The sequence below is a fragment of the Chaetodon trifascialis genome, chromosome 11 (genome assembly GCF_039877785.1).
Source record: "Chaetodon trifascialis isolate fChaTrf1 chromosome 11, fChaTrf1.hap1, whole genome shotgun sequence".
NCBI lineage: Eukaryota > Metazoa > Chordata > Actinopteri > Chaetodontiformes > Chaetodontidae > Chaetodon > Chaetodon trifascialis.
The window spans coordinates 11,414,198-11,430,802 of NC_092066.1; the positions used below are offsets into that span (position 1 = coordinate 11,414,198).

A 16,605-nucleotide genomic window follows, 5' to 3' on the forward strand; every position below is an offset into this window, starting at 1 on the left:
TCGATGAAGCTGAAGAGGTCAAAGCACAAAATTATTCAGCAGGATGACTTAATCGTCGTTACAGAGTCAGCTAAAGATGTCATTTGACATTCATAATCCCAAAGCATTACATAACATGACTCGGCATATTTTAGCAGATCCATTCCATTTTCAAGTTTGGTCATGTTATTTCTTTTCAGCATCTGAGCCAATTAGTCTCGGAGTCTTTCAGGAACTGACATTTGCTTCTTATATCTCAGATTTCCCTCCAGCTCTTTGGAAATGTATATATATATTAAAAATAAACATTTTCTCTTAACAATATTTATCGATTAACTGTTAATCCATTAGTGTGATTTGTTCGTTAAATGGCCATTTATATTGGCTGATACTGCTGTATATTAAATAAATGATCATTCATCCAACTTTAAAAGCTCAACATCCTAAACAATCAATCAAACCACAATAGTCTAATAGTAATCATCAGAAATATGTCAGCTAAGACGCTACATTGTTGATCCGTTAATGTCAGGAAGCACCCAACAAGCCATAGCTTCGATGAGCCATAGACGAACGCAGTCAATTCGCCTGGTCTAACAAGCAATTGATGAAGCACTGAAAAAACACTTTAAAAACCTTCTCATGGTCAATTCTTTAAGCCGAATTACTCAGCAGAGCATACTGATTACTTTCCCAGATGTACACTATTACTTTCCTTTGCTATGGGTGAGATGGCAGGTTGTCATCAATAGAACTGCTGATTGTGGAGAATCTGCAGCCTGATGAATGTGGATAAGTGGGTTTGTCATTGAGGTACAAACCAGTTCCACGTCGTTTCACATTTTTAAAGAACCCAAAGCTAAAGGAATAAGTTGAAGTTTTTGTTTTTATATTCATTCCTGCTGTTTCACACCAAAACACTGCTGAATTTGAAGACCTGAGTTTGCACGTTCTTTCATCTTTAGGAGTTTCCTTAGTTTCCTCCTTCAATCCAGAGACCTGCAGGTTTCCATCCATCCATTTTCTATGCCGCTTATCCCTTTCAGGGGGGGGCCGGAGCCTATCTCGGCTGTCAATGGGCGAGAGGCGGGGTACACCCTGGACCGGTCGCCAGCCGATCGCAGGGCACATACACACAACCACTCACACTCACACCTAGGGGCAATTTAGAGTCACCAATCAACCTAATGAGCATGTTTTTGGTCTGTGGGAGGAAGCCGGAGAACCCACGCATGCACGGGAAGAACATGCAAACTTCACACAGAAAGGCCCGACCCAGGAATCGAACCTGCGACCTTCTTGCTGTGAGGCACGCACACTACCTGCCGCCCTACCGTGCAGCCCGACCTGCAGGTTTGAAGAATTAGAGACTTTCAGTATCCAATAGATGTCCAGGGTGCATGCTGTGCAACCCTAGTGCATGTTGGGATAGGCTGCAGCCGCCCTAAGCTCTGCAAAGAATAACCAGTGTAAAAAATGGATAGATGCATGTTCATTATGGACATTATGGACATTATGGACATTATGGACGTGTTTGCATTGTCCTCAAACCACTGTGGCCGCTAAACTGCAATGAAGGGTTTTGCCTGTGGCTCAAGATGTCTGTTCATCATCAGTGGAAATGCCACTGGTGGATTGTAACTACTGAAGTATATTTACTCAAGAGCTGGACTTTAGATGAAGTTTGAGGTAATTTCTACTCCACTACAGTTCAGAGATAAATCTTTTGCTCTCTGCTCTGACAGCTTTAGTTACTAGTTATATTTATACCTTTTCGTTTTAACAGTGTTATCATTTGAATTCATTTTAAATCATTTTGAAGTTTGGACTATTGGTTGGACAAGACAAGCATTGGGAAGGTATCACTCCGGCCTCTGGGTAAGTGCGATGACATTTCTCTCTATTTTCGGGTTTTTTACAAATCAGTCAATTAATAGAGAAAATAATCAGCAGATTAATGCATAATGAAAATAATCATTATGTGCAGTCCTGTAGAATATAGTTAGCATGACTGATAATAACCTAATGATATAATTTATAATAGTGTAGCAGTCACAGGGGACATTTTTCTGCATTGAGTACTAACAAACAAACAAACAAAAACTTTAAGTATATTTTCTTAATTATACTTACATATTTTTACCCAAGCAACCTTTTCAATACAAGACTTTTACTTGTAACAGAGTATTTTAAAGCCTGGTATTTGTACTTTTACTTAATTAAAGGATCTGAATTCTTCCTCCACCATTAGAAAACACTGCTGCCAGACCATATTATGCTCCACACCAGGCGTCAAGTGATCAGTAGCTTTAAAAATTCTGTGGAAAAATTTGCACGAGCTACATGGAAATATAGTGTAGCTGCAAAAAAAATAATGAACCACCTGGAGTGGATCCACTGTATGTCACAGCATATATGTAGACAACACCAAAGGGACTCTCTGTCAGCAGGAAATTGCTTGGAGTAGGTACAGTGATGGGGGTGACTGTTTTGATGTAATTCTTTTGTGTTTCTCTGGAGGTTTATATGGATTGGAGCATCCCAGTCTGTCGACATTCAAAAATCGATGTGGCACAAATAAGAAATTGAAAATAGAAAAATTTAAAGAGTAACATCGTCACAATCCTGGAACTGTTGGAGGGCAAAGCACAGCGTGGAGGAAAATGACAAATGTATGTTTTTTGGAATTTGGAAGCTGCATTTTCCTTTATTCAGTATACGATTACTGTGAGGGGGAAAAAAAACAGCCTTGATCTATTTTGGATCAATACAAGTGGTCGTTTGGTGAAAAAAAAAAAAAAAAAAAAAAAGTACAGTACATTTCCATTGCTTTATCATGTATCAGCATGAACCAAAGGTGCCAACTGTATATTACTAACAGCTACAATTTATCACCGAGTTAGCATTTTTTTACAGACTGTAAGAGGTTTATAAAAACAAAGCCTTACGTTGCTGATACAGTACATTACTACCCTCAAACCTGTTCCACACTCACTAAACGCATAAAGGTGTGTGAGCAGATAACAGAGTAGACTGAAGCTGTTGCATAAACCAGACCCTTTGCAGCTCTGTCAATTATCAGCTTGTAATCACATGTTTTTCATTTTATTCCCTGCATGCTCTTCTCTACCTTCCACTATTTCTGTCCGAGCTCAGTATCTTGCACTTGCACTGTCCCATGCAGAGGGACTCTTTAGGACAATGGCAAGACCTACAATTGCACTTGTTCTTCACGTTGTTTGCCTCTTATGTGGCATTTCCCTTTGCTTGGTGAGAAACTGCTTTATTTTGTTAAGATACTGCTGCATGATAAGAAGAAATTTGATTTTAATGCACTTGAAAATGAATAACATTTACCTTTCAATTCTCTTTTGTTCAGCCCACAGCAAAAATATTAGGTCAGTGGTCCTTTTTTTTAAAGCAATGCACAGACTTTTCTGTCGCTTTCATTTGAAGTTTCTTCACCTTTATTTGTGTCATATCCACGTACACAGACTATGATGTAGACGGTGGTCGGGACCTTGACATTTTTGACATCAATGAAGGTATGCAAAAAGAAAGATGAAAAGACCTTTTTCTTCCTCCTGTTTCCAGATTAAGATTCAAGTAAGTGCTGTAAACCACTTGTCTTTGTGTTGGTCTCCACAGAGGCAGGACTGAATCTTATAGAGGGAGACATTGTGCTTGATGGGGTATGTTATTTTAACTGTTTAAATTTTCAACCTGCACAGCTGAAATTTGTTAAATGAAGCCTAACTCTGACTCTTTCCTGGTTGCTTTTATTGTCCGCCACAGAGGCAAACTCGAAATTCCATCATAGGGGATGAGTTCAGGTGGCCAAGGACGATCCCATATGTATTGGAAGATGACTTAGGTAAGAGTGCCTAAATAGTGACTTCCCAAGAGCTGCCGAAGTTCACAGACACTTCGAAACACTACATTCAAATGAAGTTTTACATACAGAAAATATGATCAGTTTATAAAATATGTGGTATTGTTAATGAGTAAACTACCTAACACTATATAAACCAGTTATAGTCGCTCCGACTTTACCAGCTTTAGTATTAAAGTACTGCTTACATATTAATACATAAAAAAAATATAAAGTTATATCATTATCGAATAACAGGATGAGTAGTTTTAAGTTTAAGTTTAATTGAGTGCATCTGACTCCAGACAAATATACATAACATAGAAAACATTAAATATTTCTTCATGTCTTGTTATGACGATGCTTTATGGTTATTTCCACATTTTGACACCTTGATAGGAATGTTAAGATAAAATAAGATATGATAAGATAAGGTAAGATAAGACTTTATGAGTCATTACAGCCAGCAAGAAGCATTAACAACAACACAAAAGGATCAAGATAAAAAGTGTACACGATAGAGAATAGAAAAACAACTATGTATATGTACATTATGAACAGATTCTAAAAATACCAAATGCCATAAAAAAATCATACTGTCCATAAAAAGTACTATTACCAATATTCTTATGGGGAAAAAAAAGGTGTGATTTCAGAACAGAGATAGAGCATGTACACCACCGGGTCTGTACTGTATGTATGATGTGACACGTGAGCCTCATGGGAGTAATCTTGAACCTTTAGTCGGTCTGTATAAATTTATACTGCATTATGGTCAATCTTAAAGGGGAGCATGGAAAACCTATTTTTCCATCTTTGATTTATCATCTTCTCTGCAGAGATCAATGCAAAAGGTGTGATTCTGAAGGCCTTTGAGCAGTACCGGCTCAAGACCTGCATCGACTTCAAGCCTTGGACCGGAGAAGCAAACTACATTTCCGTCTTTAAAGGCGACGGGTGAGGCAGGAAGAACTTTTACACCTATATGGTCTGTTTAGATGGAAAGACAAGCTGTTTTGTGTCACAAATTGTGCATTGTATATATTAAGTCATTAAAAAAGACATTTTGGATTGTACCGGATGTTCGTAAAAGCAAAGTTGTTGTTTTTTCCAAAAGCTGCTTCTCCTCCGTGGGAAACCGGAAACTTGGGAAACAGAGGTTGTCAATAGGAGCGAACTGTGACCGCATCGCCACCATCGAACATGAGTTCCTTCATGCTCTGGGTTTCTGGCATGAGCAGTCCAGGGCAGACCGCGATGATTATGTGGAAATAATTTGGGACCAAATCGTAGAAGGTATTGAACCCCTCACTACTACGCAGCCAACACAATTAAGATTGACCGCTGCCCATTCATGTTCCCCCCATTCATCCCTTTATGACATGCTTACTTCATGATTTCCTTTGGCATGCGCATGATTATATCTGTGTCAGAAGGAGAACGAGAGTAAAGGAGCTTTAATACATTACATTTATACAAGCTTATCACAAAGTTCGTATTCTAATGAGTTGGAAAAATCACTTCAGTTCATGAAGTGTTCAAGAGGTTTGTTATGCAGGAAAGCACTTCATGCTACAGATGATTTATTGCTTGTGTGATAATCATGTGTATGCCTTGTTTTCTTGGCTGCATAGTAACAAAAAGATATTATCAGCTAATATAACTGATGTCAACAAGGTCTAATATCAGACTTTGTATCATAGCTGGTAAATCAAAACTACTTTTAAAGACTGAGAGTACCTTATGTCAGCAGTCTTTTATCAAGGCTTTAAACAACTCTCAGATGTTGATAATCAACTTTTATGAGAGATCCTAAACATCTCTGATATCCACCCGTGCATTTGGAGAACAGAATAAGACATTGTGATAATGAGTTTAACAGCACTGAACCCTTTATTTCTATGTGATCTACAGGTAGACAGCACAACTTTAACACCTACAATGACACCACCTCCAGCTCTCTGGGCGTACCCTACGACTATGGCTCCATGATGCACTATAGTAAAACTGCCTTCCGCAAAGGCACTGAGCCCACCATCGTCACCAAGATCCCCGCTTTCAGTGATGTCATTGGCCAGCGTATGGAGTTCAGTGACAGTGACCTGCTCAAGCTGCACCGCCTCTATCATTGCAGTAAGAATCAACAAGAAACATGTGTTGTGTTTTATGATCTGCATAACAAGAGTAGCATCATCTTGCACTGCCATTATGCTATCGAATGTGAATGAGTCAAACATTCTCTTTATTGCATGATCAATGAGTTTATAGCAGCTCAAAGTCCTACACCTCTGTTTGCGTGTTCATGAAATGTCTTCTAGCCACAGCCTCCACGTTCCTGGATTCATGTGACTTTGAACGTGAGAACATCTGTGGTATGATCCAGGGACAGGGGGATAAGGCAGACTGGGACAGGGTCACTGAAGCTGCTGGAGGTCCAAACAGTGACTACTCCAACATGGGCAAATGCACTGGTGAGAGCGATCTTGCAGGAATATACATGTTTACATACATGTACGAGGAGTAACATGTTTCAACGTGCAGAAAGGCACACAAGGGCTGTTTCAAGATAGACTTGAATCACTGCTCTGTGATGCGTTGGCCCGTATAATCATTCTCTGGGCAAAGTGCGTTGAAATAATGCCTCGGTACTGACTTAATTAATCAAGTGAAATTCTAATCTTTAGGCTCGGGGTATTTCATGCACTTCAACACCGGCAAAGCCAACACTGGGGATACAGCGCTGCTGGAGAGCAGGCTCCTTTACCCCAAAAGAGGACACCAGTGTCTGCAGTTCTTCTACTACAACAGCGCCGGCCCCAGTGACACGCTGAAGATCTATGTCCGAGAATACAACAAAGCTAACCCCACGGGAAAACTGCGCATGATATCAACCATAGATGGTGAATGTGACTAAATTCCTCTAAAGCTCAAAATATACTATAACAACTCTGTTTATGCAACGCAGCGTTAACTTGCCATTCAATAAATTCTGTGTTTTTACCTCCTGTGCCGTAACAGGGGCCCCTCAGGAGCTGTGGCAACTGCACCACGTGAGTCTAGACGTCAAGACAAAATTCCGGGTTGTCTTTGAAGGGGCCAAGGTGGGTTCTGAGTCCTCAGCAGGAGGACTCTCACTGGATGATATCAACCTCTCTGAGACCACCTGCCCAGAGTTTGTATGGCGAGTGAAAAATTTCAGTCAAGTTATGAACAACACGCCAGCAAACACACCAATCTACAGCCCAACATTCACCTCTAAGGAGGGTTACACCTTCCAAATGAGACTGTTCCCTAGTGGTAAGGGAGACAACCCTGGTCAGTTGTCAGCTTATGCTCATCTGGTGGCCCGTGAAGGGGACACTGGACAAAAATGGCCATGCCCCTGGAAACAGATGACCATGATGCTGATGGACCAGCACCCACACATCCAAAAGCGCATGTCCAATCAGCGCAGTGTCACCACTGACCCCAGCAAGAACATAACAGGTGCAGTTACTTTCAAAAACATTCAAATTACTTTTTCTTTTTACGCAACAACAAATCATGAAAATAGTGTTTTTGCTGAGATACTGTAATTATACACCCATTCTTTTCGATCAGACTCAGACCAGCCTTTCTGGGACGACCCTCGCAAGGTGGGCGTCGAGGTCAGGGACACAGACGGGTCTACATATTTCCGAGGGCCAGGCGCCGGCACTTCAGTGTATCTCACCCACCTCAGAGCCAGGAGCAGGGATTTTATTAAGGGAGGAGACGCCATCTTTCTCCTCACTATGGAGGGTAAAACCACCAGATTACAGTATAAATTCAATAGATTGCAACATAAGAAAGATTGTGTGTTCAAAGATGTCAAAGATATAAGAAGTGTGCTGCCCTAAGATTTAATTTTTTTCATGAAGCCACATCCATCCTGTCATACATTAGATTAATTACTCATTCATTAGTATGCTACATACTCATCCCTGCCATCCACACAAACACTATATTTGTGGGGTCATGTATACCAGTGATTCTTGATTACATCCATGATTCATATGGCCACTTGTAAGAAAAACACTACAGTCAATCATGTGATCCAATCATTGCTTCATTTCATGTTCTTTATATGCTTCCTCACATGGATCCAATTAGCTGCTTTCTCATTTGCTGTCCCTCTTCAGATGTGTCTCATCTGCTACAGACCGTGCCGACAACAATTCCCCCACCCACACCAAACACAGCCGTCAATCTCTGCAATAACATTGAATGTCTGAATGAAGGAGTCTGCGTGGTGGACGAAGGGAAGGCTGTTTGCAGGTGGCAAAATTCCATAATTCTGTCCAAAACTACATTATGTGCAATGAACAACCTGTCATATGTTTATGTACTGCTCATAAATGATAAACAGTAGGGTTAAAGTGAAGCTTAGCTCTGTCCAAAAGTAGTGCAGTAATGCCTTCAGTTATTCAGTTATATAATGTTATTATTTTATTATATGTGATAGTTGTCCTTGGACAGGGTTTAGACCTTCAGACAGAGCCAGGCTAATCACTCCCCAGCGTTTCCAGTCTTTGTGCTAAGCTAGGCTAACTGCCCGCTGTGGGTCTTCTCGTCTCTCTTATGGAGAGATGAGAGATTTCATCTCATCTTGTTCCATTAATTTGAGTTCTTCTTCCAGCAGTTTCACCCTGTGTACATGCTGTATGGGAATGCCTTCTGATTTGTCCCTCTCCTCCTCATCCTTTTTCTCTGCTCTCCAGGTGTGCTGTGGGCGATGACTGGTGGTACTATGGGGACAACTGTCAGCACAAAGGCTCCACCGAGGATAAAACCATCCTTGCAGTCGCCTCGTCTCTGTCTGTGCTGGCAGCAATGCTTGTGATTTTAATAGTCACTGTCATCTGTGTGAAGAGGAAGTACAAGAAGCGCAGCGTGGACAAAAGTATCGTCATGGGAAATCAGGGTGTGACTGCTTAAGATTTTGACTTTTGAGATTCCAAACTTTCCAATCACAACAAGAAGACAGACTTTAAGTGAAACAAATCAGTGTCTTCCAGTTGAATGCTCATGCTAAATATCTTGTCTAACAGACTTTGGAATTTTAGATTTATTGCTTTTGGCTCAAAGGTAAAGCTGTTGCATGCCGCAGATCATAACATTGTATGATATTGCCCCCTTCTGGTTATTTAATGTAAATGTGAAGTCTTTCATGTCAAACATCAAAACCATTCGTGATTAAAAAACAAATCCAAGACTGCACTTATACTCACAAATTTAAAATTTATTATACCAAAGACAGGAACATCTGTGTTGTCTCTTTTCCATGTGGATATATTTGTTTGTATTACTGAACTTGACACAGTCATGCCGGTGATAACAGTTACTGTAGGAGGGAGGTGGGACTAATATTTCGTGTGAGTGTGCATGTATGTGTGCATGTATGTGTGTGTGTGTGCAAATGTGTATATGCGTGCATGCAAGTGTGCATGTAAAAGATCTGTTTATTAGTGTTCATTAGATACAGTGATGACGACAGGACATCACAATCAAACAAAGTGGAGCAAACCATAGCAACTCTGTGTTACACTGCATGGAATGTTGGGGCTTCCGATCTGCAATTGCACATATACAATTGTGTGTGTGTGTGTGTGTGTGTGTGTGTGTGTGTGTGTGTGTGTGTGTGTGTGTATTTTTGGGTCTATGTTGTAAGATAAAGGGGTCGGGGGGTGTGACACCTCCATAACAGCAAAGTCTTGGTGAACCTCACATCCTTCCCACCACTAAAACCTTCACCGACATACAGGTACGCAGTTCCTTTAAAAAGCATCAGTATACAACATTTCTCTTATTTACAATCATTGGAAAAAAAAAAAAAAAAAATCACCATTTCTCTCAGAGAAGATTAGTAAAAGTGACTGAGTCACCATAAAGAGTATGCAACTCCTAGGAGTTAGTATTTAAAATTTCTACAAAAAATTTCTATGCCATTTTACAGGCCAAGAGTCATGATTTACTGAAGAAATACAGTATTTTAAGTGCCATATCTACAACAGTTAAGTGTGGTATTACTGGTGTACCATCCGACATAGTTCACTGATAATAAAAAGATTATGTGTCTGTTTTTAAAAAGTTCTTTCAGCAACTTCACTGCTTTCACATTAAAAGATATGGTAAGTTCTTACAAAACAAACAAACAAACAAACCATGGAATTGTTATCCATATTAACAAGTGTTGTGGCGAGCTAATGCTATTGCAAAGAGACTAGTGTTGATTACATACTCAGCTGGTTGTCTAATGTAAAAACAACGCTCCGAAGTCTGTGAGAAGGGCACAACCACGGACACCGGGAGCTGTGTCCACGAGAGGGTTGAGGGTCATTAAAGGGCTCATTTGCTTGTTTCATTCTATGAGTTGAAAGGGTAAAAAAAGGGTGGAGCAGATTACAGTGCATGGTTCTTCAATGATGAGGCTGTGTAGTGCGAGGAAGGCTGTTTTGAAAAAGCATGGTCAAACTTTTTCATGTGCATTTCACAGCCTCCTGCTGAAAAGATCAATGGCAGGCTTCTGTGCATGCTGTAGCTGGGAGGGAGAGTAGGCTGTGGTTGGTGGTGTTGCTGTTCAGAGAGGGGTGTCATAGTAGTCCGTGGGCTGATCGGTCCCGGGCGGCTTCTGCTGTCTCTGCTGATGCTGCTTCATGATTTCCTTCACCTCCTCCTCCAGCTCAGGCGGGATGATGAACTGGTCGTCTGGGTCCGGCTGGGCCGGAGCCGTGAAGTAACCCCCGGGCTTCTTAGAGGGAGCATCAGCAGCCACCTCAATGAGGTTGTGACTCTTTTCCTGGCGTGCCACCGACCCATTAACCCTCCTCTTGCCAGCCAACTTTCCTCCATCCCCACCTCCTGCTCCAACTCCCTGCCATGATTCGTCTCTCTCCAGCCCGTTCTCAGCGTCCCCGAGGCTCATGTCGACGCCTTCCTCCAGGGGCTCTGGGGTGCATGGCGGTGGAGGAGGTGGGGGAAGCGTCAGCAGGGCGCGCTCCTGGCTGGAGGACAAGGGTAATGATGTTTGAGGTGACAAGGAGGAGGAGGAGGATTCTGCTTTGAGGCAGTGGACATCTGCCTCTACTTCCACGCGGCTCCCGTTGGAGAAAACACCAGCGATGGGTTCCTCGTCCTCGCTGTCCAGCCCGTTGTCAGACAGGGCGCTGGAGAAAGTGGCACTAGACAGCTGCCTCTGGAAGGAGCCGGCCAAGCAGGCAGGATGGAGGGCACAGCAGCTGCGAGTGGAGGGCAGCTCTGAACCTGGGAACAGGTAGTGGCAGGGCTGGGTGGTTGTGTGGGCCTGCTGGTGCTGTAGGGACAGCGGGTGTGCCTGATGGTGCAGGTGAAGGTGAGGATGGTGGGGCTGGTCGTGCAGAAGCACCAGGGAGCTCTGCGGTGGCTCATCCGACGAGGCCGTGGAGCCCACTTCGCTGCTCATCTCGCTGGTACTGATCTCGCTGCTGATTTCGCTGCAGGAGGAAGGCGGCACTGGGAGGGAGCCATCTGAGGGCCGCTCCTTGATGGCAGAGGATGATGGGGGATAGGGGCCCAAGCCGGGGCTAGGGGGAGGCTGCGGCGCCTCGGAACAGCAGCAGGAGCAGCAGTCTTCGCTCACACTGAGCTGGACCACAACAGCGCTGAGGCTGTCCGTGCAGCCGTAGCCCTGCGCCAGCGTGCACAGCTTCTTAGCAGCAGCAAGGCCATCGGGGACGTTTCGAACAGCCTCCACAGCCTCGGTGGGTGACACAGCATCCCACAGGCCCCGGCTACCCAGAATGAAGAACTCATCCTGGGGGGTGAGAGTGACTGTCTGCACGTAGGGGCAAGGGATGACGGATGGGTAAAGGAAGGAGTAGCCCATGATTCGTGTAGAATCGGTGACGCCGTTCACCTTGTTGTCCTGTGGAAACAACGACAATTCAGTGCTCGTGTGGTGCACATTTAAAATCATTTGATTTAATGTAATCGATTTCAATGTACTTTCAAGGATCTCTACCTCAGTGATGATAGCCCTGTGCTGCCTGATCCTGCGGTACTCCTCCTCAAGCCCCACGTTGTGAAGCAGTGACAGCGACAGGGGCTTTCCATCGCGGCACAGGATGGCTTGGCACTTGCCCACATTGGCAGCGGTGAGGGTGAAGCAGCCGCCGGGGTCGGTGGGGTCATGGCGAATGTGACAGAGAGCTGCTGAGCCACCCAATTTCTGCCCTGCGGTTCCCAGTTTTCTGTGGCGGCAAAAGAAGAGGAGGGCAGAGGGAGTATTTAACATTTCTACTCTCCATCAACCAAATTGTGCAGGTTGTAGTTTCTGCCGAGGAGTAAAAAAATGCAACGTAATGAGCCCGCCGTGTACCTTTGCATGACGAGGAAGGTGTTGGTCATGTAGTCCTCTTCGCTTTTGGTCTTGTGCAGTTCTTCAGCCAACACGTCGTTCATCGTGCACTGCAGAAGGTAGGGCACTTCCACATTCCTGTCCCCATCAAACACGCCGTACAGAGCCTCACGACTCCCGCAGAAACTGTTCACAGAGAGGGCCGCGACACACAGCCTGAGAAGGAAACAACAGACGGGCATCTATGAACATGTGACTGCACGAACTGGCCTACTGAGCATTACTTGTGGATATGGGTATGAGGAATTGCTTGAATCTCTTCCTCAGCATTCACATGTTTAATGAAGTTTATAATCCAGCCCATACTGAGATGTGACTACACATTCATGATTTCAATAAGCTCTGCTTCAACGCGTCCTTCATTTGAGTCATCTGGTTTTCACCACGCATACTCAAGAGGTCTGGATTAGTGAAGCTTCACTGGAAGAGTGTGATACTGGTTGTTTTTCCATTATTGACTGAACTGAACTCACTTGTTCTTGACGCCCGAGGCCTCTGTGTAACCATGACTCCACACAGCAGGCCCACCAGATGTCTCATTCGACGAAAAGGTTGGAGGCGGATCAATACGGAAGCAGCGAATATTACTGAAAAACAACAAAACATGAAATAGATTAAATTCACCGTGACATTTAGAGGAATAAAGATCCATGATACACGACTGACAGTCTTTTATTTAGGATATTTACTAACAGGTGGTTTCTATTGTAAAAGGTCACTTTTTATTATGGAAACTGCAATCATAACAATAAGTGATGTCATAGAAAAACAGCATATAAATGCAAAGAAATTCAAATCAAAGCATGAAAAAAGAATAAAATACTCCCTGTGCAAAATGTAGGCTATATCACAGTCAGATATAGATGCAGGATGGCACTGTGACTACAGCAAACAGACCTACAGAGAAATAATGACATACTTGAGCTGCTCGAGGGTCTTGTGGTCCAGGTTGAGACGAGGGTTTCCGGTCAGGTCCAGCTCCTGAAGCTTGGGAGGCAGATTCTCCGGCAGAGTGATCTCAGTCAGCTCGTTACAGCCCAGATCCACGCACTGACGACAGAGAAGATGTGAATGCTCGTGAGCATGCACGTGCAGCACGAGCTCGGGGGCTCGTACATAACACTGAACACGCAGAGGTGCGCTACTGTCTTACTTTCATCTCCATCAGCTGCATGACCTCAGGAAAGACCTCGATGGAGTTGGAGTGGGCGATGAGTGTGTGCATTCGCCGGCAGTTCATGATGGTGGTGGGCACAGTCTTCAGCATGTTTCCGCTCAGGTCCACCTCCTCCAGCTCCTCCAACTTGGCCATTTTGCTGAAGAATGAGGAATGAGGCATTGGGTGAGTTGAGCACGTAGAATGATTATTAATTAGTCAATAACAGCTTATTTATTTAGGAAGGAAAATTTGCCAGTCAATGGTTCCTCCAGGACAGGGAGAATCGCAGCCTATTTAATGTTTTCTATCCTTGTAAAGTGAATCTCTTAAAAAGAAAGTATATTAGTATCTATGTATATGTTGGCCAGTAAGTACAAAAATACCACAGTATGTAAAACACAGGCGAGTGAGCAGAGCAGATCTTCACCTGGCCGGGAAGGTCTGGAGATGGTTGTAGGCCATGTGCAGAACACGAAGGTGCGTGTGGCCCGTTAGCATGGGCACACACTTATCTGTCAGCCGATTATTGGTCAGGTAGAGTTCCTGCAGGATGCTGTGGCTCTCCTCTGATAAGCTGGATGGCGGCAGGTGCTCCATCTTATTGGCTGATGCATTTACGCATCGTAAGCTGAAAGTAAATATGAAAACACTGACTTCAGATGGGAAAATGAAAAACAGTGAGCAGTCACTTTAATCACAAACTTCTGCATGAATTCCTGCTCCTGTGACCCCCATTAAAACCCGCTCCCTCTCCCATCCCCGTGCAGCCTGTTTTTTATTCGCCTGTCATCCTTGCCCTTGGATATCTTGTCCTCGGTTAAAATCCTATTCATAATTTCTGCCATTCACATTCATACACCTGCATTATTCCTTACGCTTAATGCTTTTGTCAAATGTTGGCTGCATTATCTCATAGAAAAAACAAATCACTTCCAGCAGATGATTAATGCTACCTGTCAGATTTGAGGAACAGGTTGCATGGCAGCTCCACCAGTTGATTGTGCTGTACGTCTAAAACCTCCAGCAGAGGGCGCTCCACTCTTTCAGGCAGCTTCTGCAACTGGTTATGTCCCGCACTCAGCTTCCTCAGACTGCTGCTGCATAACAACCTGTGGCATGAAGAGCATACAGACAGCTGGGTAAGAGCTACAGCATCAAGGATACTGGTCTCTGAACCTGCAATGATGTATAAGTAGACAGTGATATGATTGGTGAGCAGGTGACACGCGATTCTTCCACGCAACTGGCTTGTGAATGCATGGACTGTAAGAGACGGAACTGAAACAGTTATGGAAATGATAATGCAGGAGGAGGAGAGGGGCGAGGATGAGGATGTGAAAACAGAAAATAGCAGTGCCTCTAGCGGAGCCTGCAGCTGGAATTCATCATCCTGACACTTAACGGGTAAAAAATAAATCTGCAGACAATGAGGGGGGCAGAGGAAGAGAGAGAGAGAAACGAAAAGAGAGAAGCAGAGGGAGGACAGTTGACAGAGATGACGCGAGACAGAGAGAAGAGGAGGAAGTGAGCAGCATCTGAGCTGACCTTCCAAAAGGCTATATAAAGAGGGAGAGAATGGACCAAGGATGTGGAGGTTACAGGCTATCTGTGTGATTTATGAGGCCCTATGGGGGATAGATGAGTGGCCAGCAAAAGGGCAGGAAGTATAATGCAGCACAGTACGCCATTTACAGGCTTATGGACGCGTTCTCTGAGAGGGAGAGACTCACCGCGCCGGGAGCTCAGTGATGAGGTTGTGGCTCACGTCCAGTACTTCCAGTTTCTTAGCTTCACACAGCCAGTCTGGCAGGGACTCCATATGGTTCCTACAGGAGGGGGGGGGGGTTAATGATGATGATAAATGACGTGCAGTTTATAAAGCGAGATACCGAACGTGGATTATAATGCACCAGAATACTGCATGTGTTGGAATTCCCATCAGTCCCGCTCTAGAAAAGACAAATTAGCAACTTCAGCTCTGGTTAAAAAAAATTGGCTCCCCCCTGCAATATTTTGTAATATTTCTGATTCACTTTGTCAGATAACTGAGGCATCAGCTGTGTTATATTTCAGACAAAAAAAGGCATTAACAATTACGACTATAAACAGATTTTCCGAGCCGGGACGCTCTCTCAGAGGTTAAGTAGAAAAACTAGATTCAGCACTTAAAAGCAGACTTTTTTTTCCATTCCTTTTTACTGACCACAAAGAAGCTGTACAGTAGCTATCTTTCACTTAACAACCAGAGGTGAAGGGTCAGGGCTGACACGGTTAAAGCATGACAGCCCTCTAACATCAGCTCTGATAGTTCACCACACTTTCAAAGAGCCGTGCGCAAGAGCGGTTACAAGGTCGCGGTTACAGCGCTTTGCCCTGTTTCTTGGGCAGAGAGGATCTACTGTAAATGAGCCATATTCTCAAATGCTTTTTCCAATCGGAGCCGCTTTCCTGTGTGTGTGCTGTGTGGGATTTTTCTCACCTCGAGATGTCCATGTAGCTCAGATTAGAGGGCACGGGGCTGACATCTAGCCGTCGCAGCTCTGTATGGAGAAATCAAAACACATTAACCTACAGCAAGGACAGACGCGGTGCACTACAAGAGCAGGTAGATGGGAAATGGAGGGGAGCATTTGGGACGAGGAGGAGGAGGAGGAGTAGGGGGGGTTGTGATGACAAGTTGGAGAGGGATGATGGAGAGGGACAATGAGACTGCAGCACTGATGAGAAAAATGAATGCATGGGAGGAAATGATGTTATATGGGAAAAAGGCGAGGTGAGATATATGTTACAGACTCACAGAAGCAGACACACATCAGCAATTTCAGGCTAGAAACCAGTCAGGTGGGGGTGGTGATGTGAGAGGGAAGGGGATCTGTCATTTCTAACCACAAACGATAGCCCCAGCGGAGAACGGCAAGTCCCGCGTGCCAAAACCCACCGTTGTTGGAGGCGTAGATGCCTTTGAGCAAACAACCCTTGGCCTTGAGGCTGGCGATGCGGTTCCTCTCGCAGTGGAGCACCTCCAGCCTGGGGAAGACCGAGGCGTCCAGGTCCGTCAGCCTGTTGTCCCTCACGTCCAGCTGGGTCACGTGTCTCAGCAGGTCAGGCTCATCTGGCACCATGCTGGAGATCTTATTCAACCTGACAGGGGGAGCAGGGAGGAGGCAAAGGTTCAGCTCCAGC

General features: G+C 44.2%; 2 protein-coding genes across 2 annotated transcripts in view; one reads left to right on the plus strand and one right to left on the minus strand.

Moving 5' to 3' along the window:
- Window positions 1-761: 761 nt before the first annotated feature.
- On the plus strand, window positions 762-8,806 carry LOC139338788 (meprin A subunit beta-like). The gene is made up of 15 exons (XM_070974056.1): window positions 762-775; window positions 945-984; window positions 3,359-3,377; window positions 3,474-3,524; window positions 3,628-3,671; window positions 3,775-3,853; window positions 4,690-4,807; window positions 4,968-5,146; window positions 5,765-5,983; window positions 6,169-6,321; window positions 6,535-6,750; window positions 6,869-7,336; window positions 7,451-7,630; window positions 8,011-8,146; window positions 8,590-8,806. The coding sequence occupies exons 1-15, from the start codon at window positions 762-764 to the stop codon at window positions 8,804-8,806; spliced, it is 2,133 nt and encodes a 710-aa protein (XP_070830157.1).
- Window positions 8,807-9,097: 291 nt separating this feature from the next.
- Window positions 9,098-16,605, minus strand: part of phlpp1 (PH domain and leucine rich repeat protein phosphatase 1) — a 43,201-nt gene continuing 35,693 nt past the window's right edge. The window contains exons 7-17 of the mRNA XM_070974493.1: window positions 16,361-16,563; window positions 15,902-15,962; window positions 15,153-15,248; window positions 14,376-14,531; window positions 13,850-14,050; window positions 13,417-13,579; window positions 13,183-13,313; window positions 12,737-12,850; window positions 12,225-12,419; window positions 11,868-12,096; window positions 9,098-11,771 (exon numbers count right to left, since the gene is read on the minus strand). Of these exons, the coding sequence (XP_070830594.1) occupies window positions 10,449-11,771; window positions 11,868-12,096; window positions 12,225-12,419; window positions 12,737-12,850; window positions 13,183-13,313; window positions 13,417-13,579; window positions 13,850-14,050; window positions 14,376-14,531; window positions 15,153-15,248; window positions 15,902-15,962; window positions 16,361-16,563 (2,872 nt within the window). The 3' untranslated portion in view covers window positions 9,098-10,448. The remainder of the gene's footprint in view (window positions 11,772-11,867; window positions 12,097-12,224; window positions 12,420-12,736; window positions 12,851-13,182; window positions 13,314-13,416; window positions 13,580-13,849; window positions 14,051-14,375; window positions 14,532-15,152; window positions 15,249-15,901; window positions 15,963-16,360; window positions 16,564-16,605) is intronic.

Excerpts from the sequence above, each read along its gene's own strand:
- LOC139338788 (XM_070974056.1), top strand. Across the intron at positions 7,337-7,450 it reads CCCCAGCAAGAACATAACAG|ACTCAGACCAGCCTTTCTGG; the intron begins GTGCAGTTACTT and ends CTTTTCGATCAG. Across the intron at positions 8,147-8,589 it reads GAAGGGAAGGCTGTTTGCAG|GTGTGCTGTGGGCGATGACT; the intron begins GTGGCAAAATTC and ends TCTGCTCTCCAG.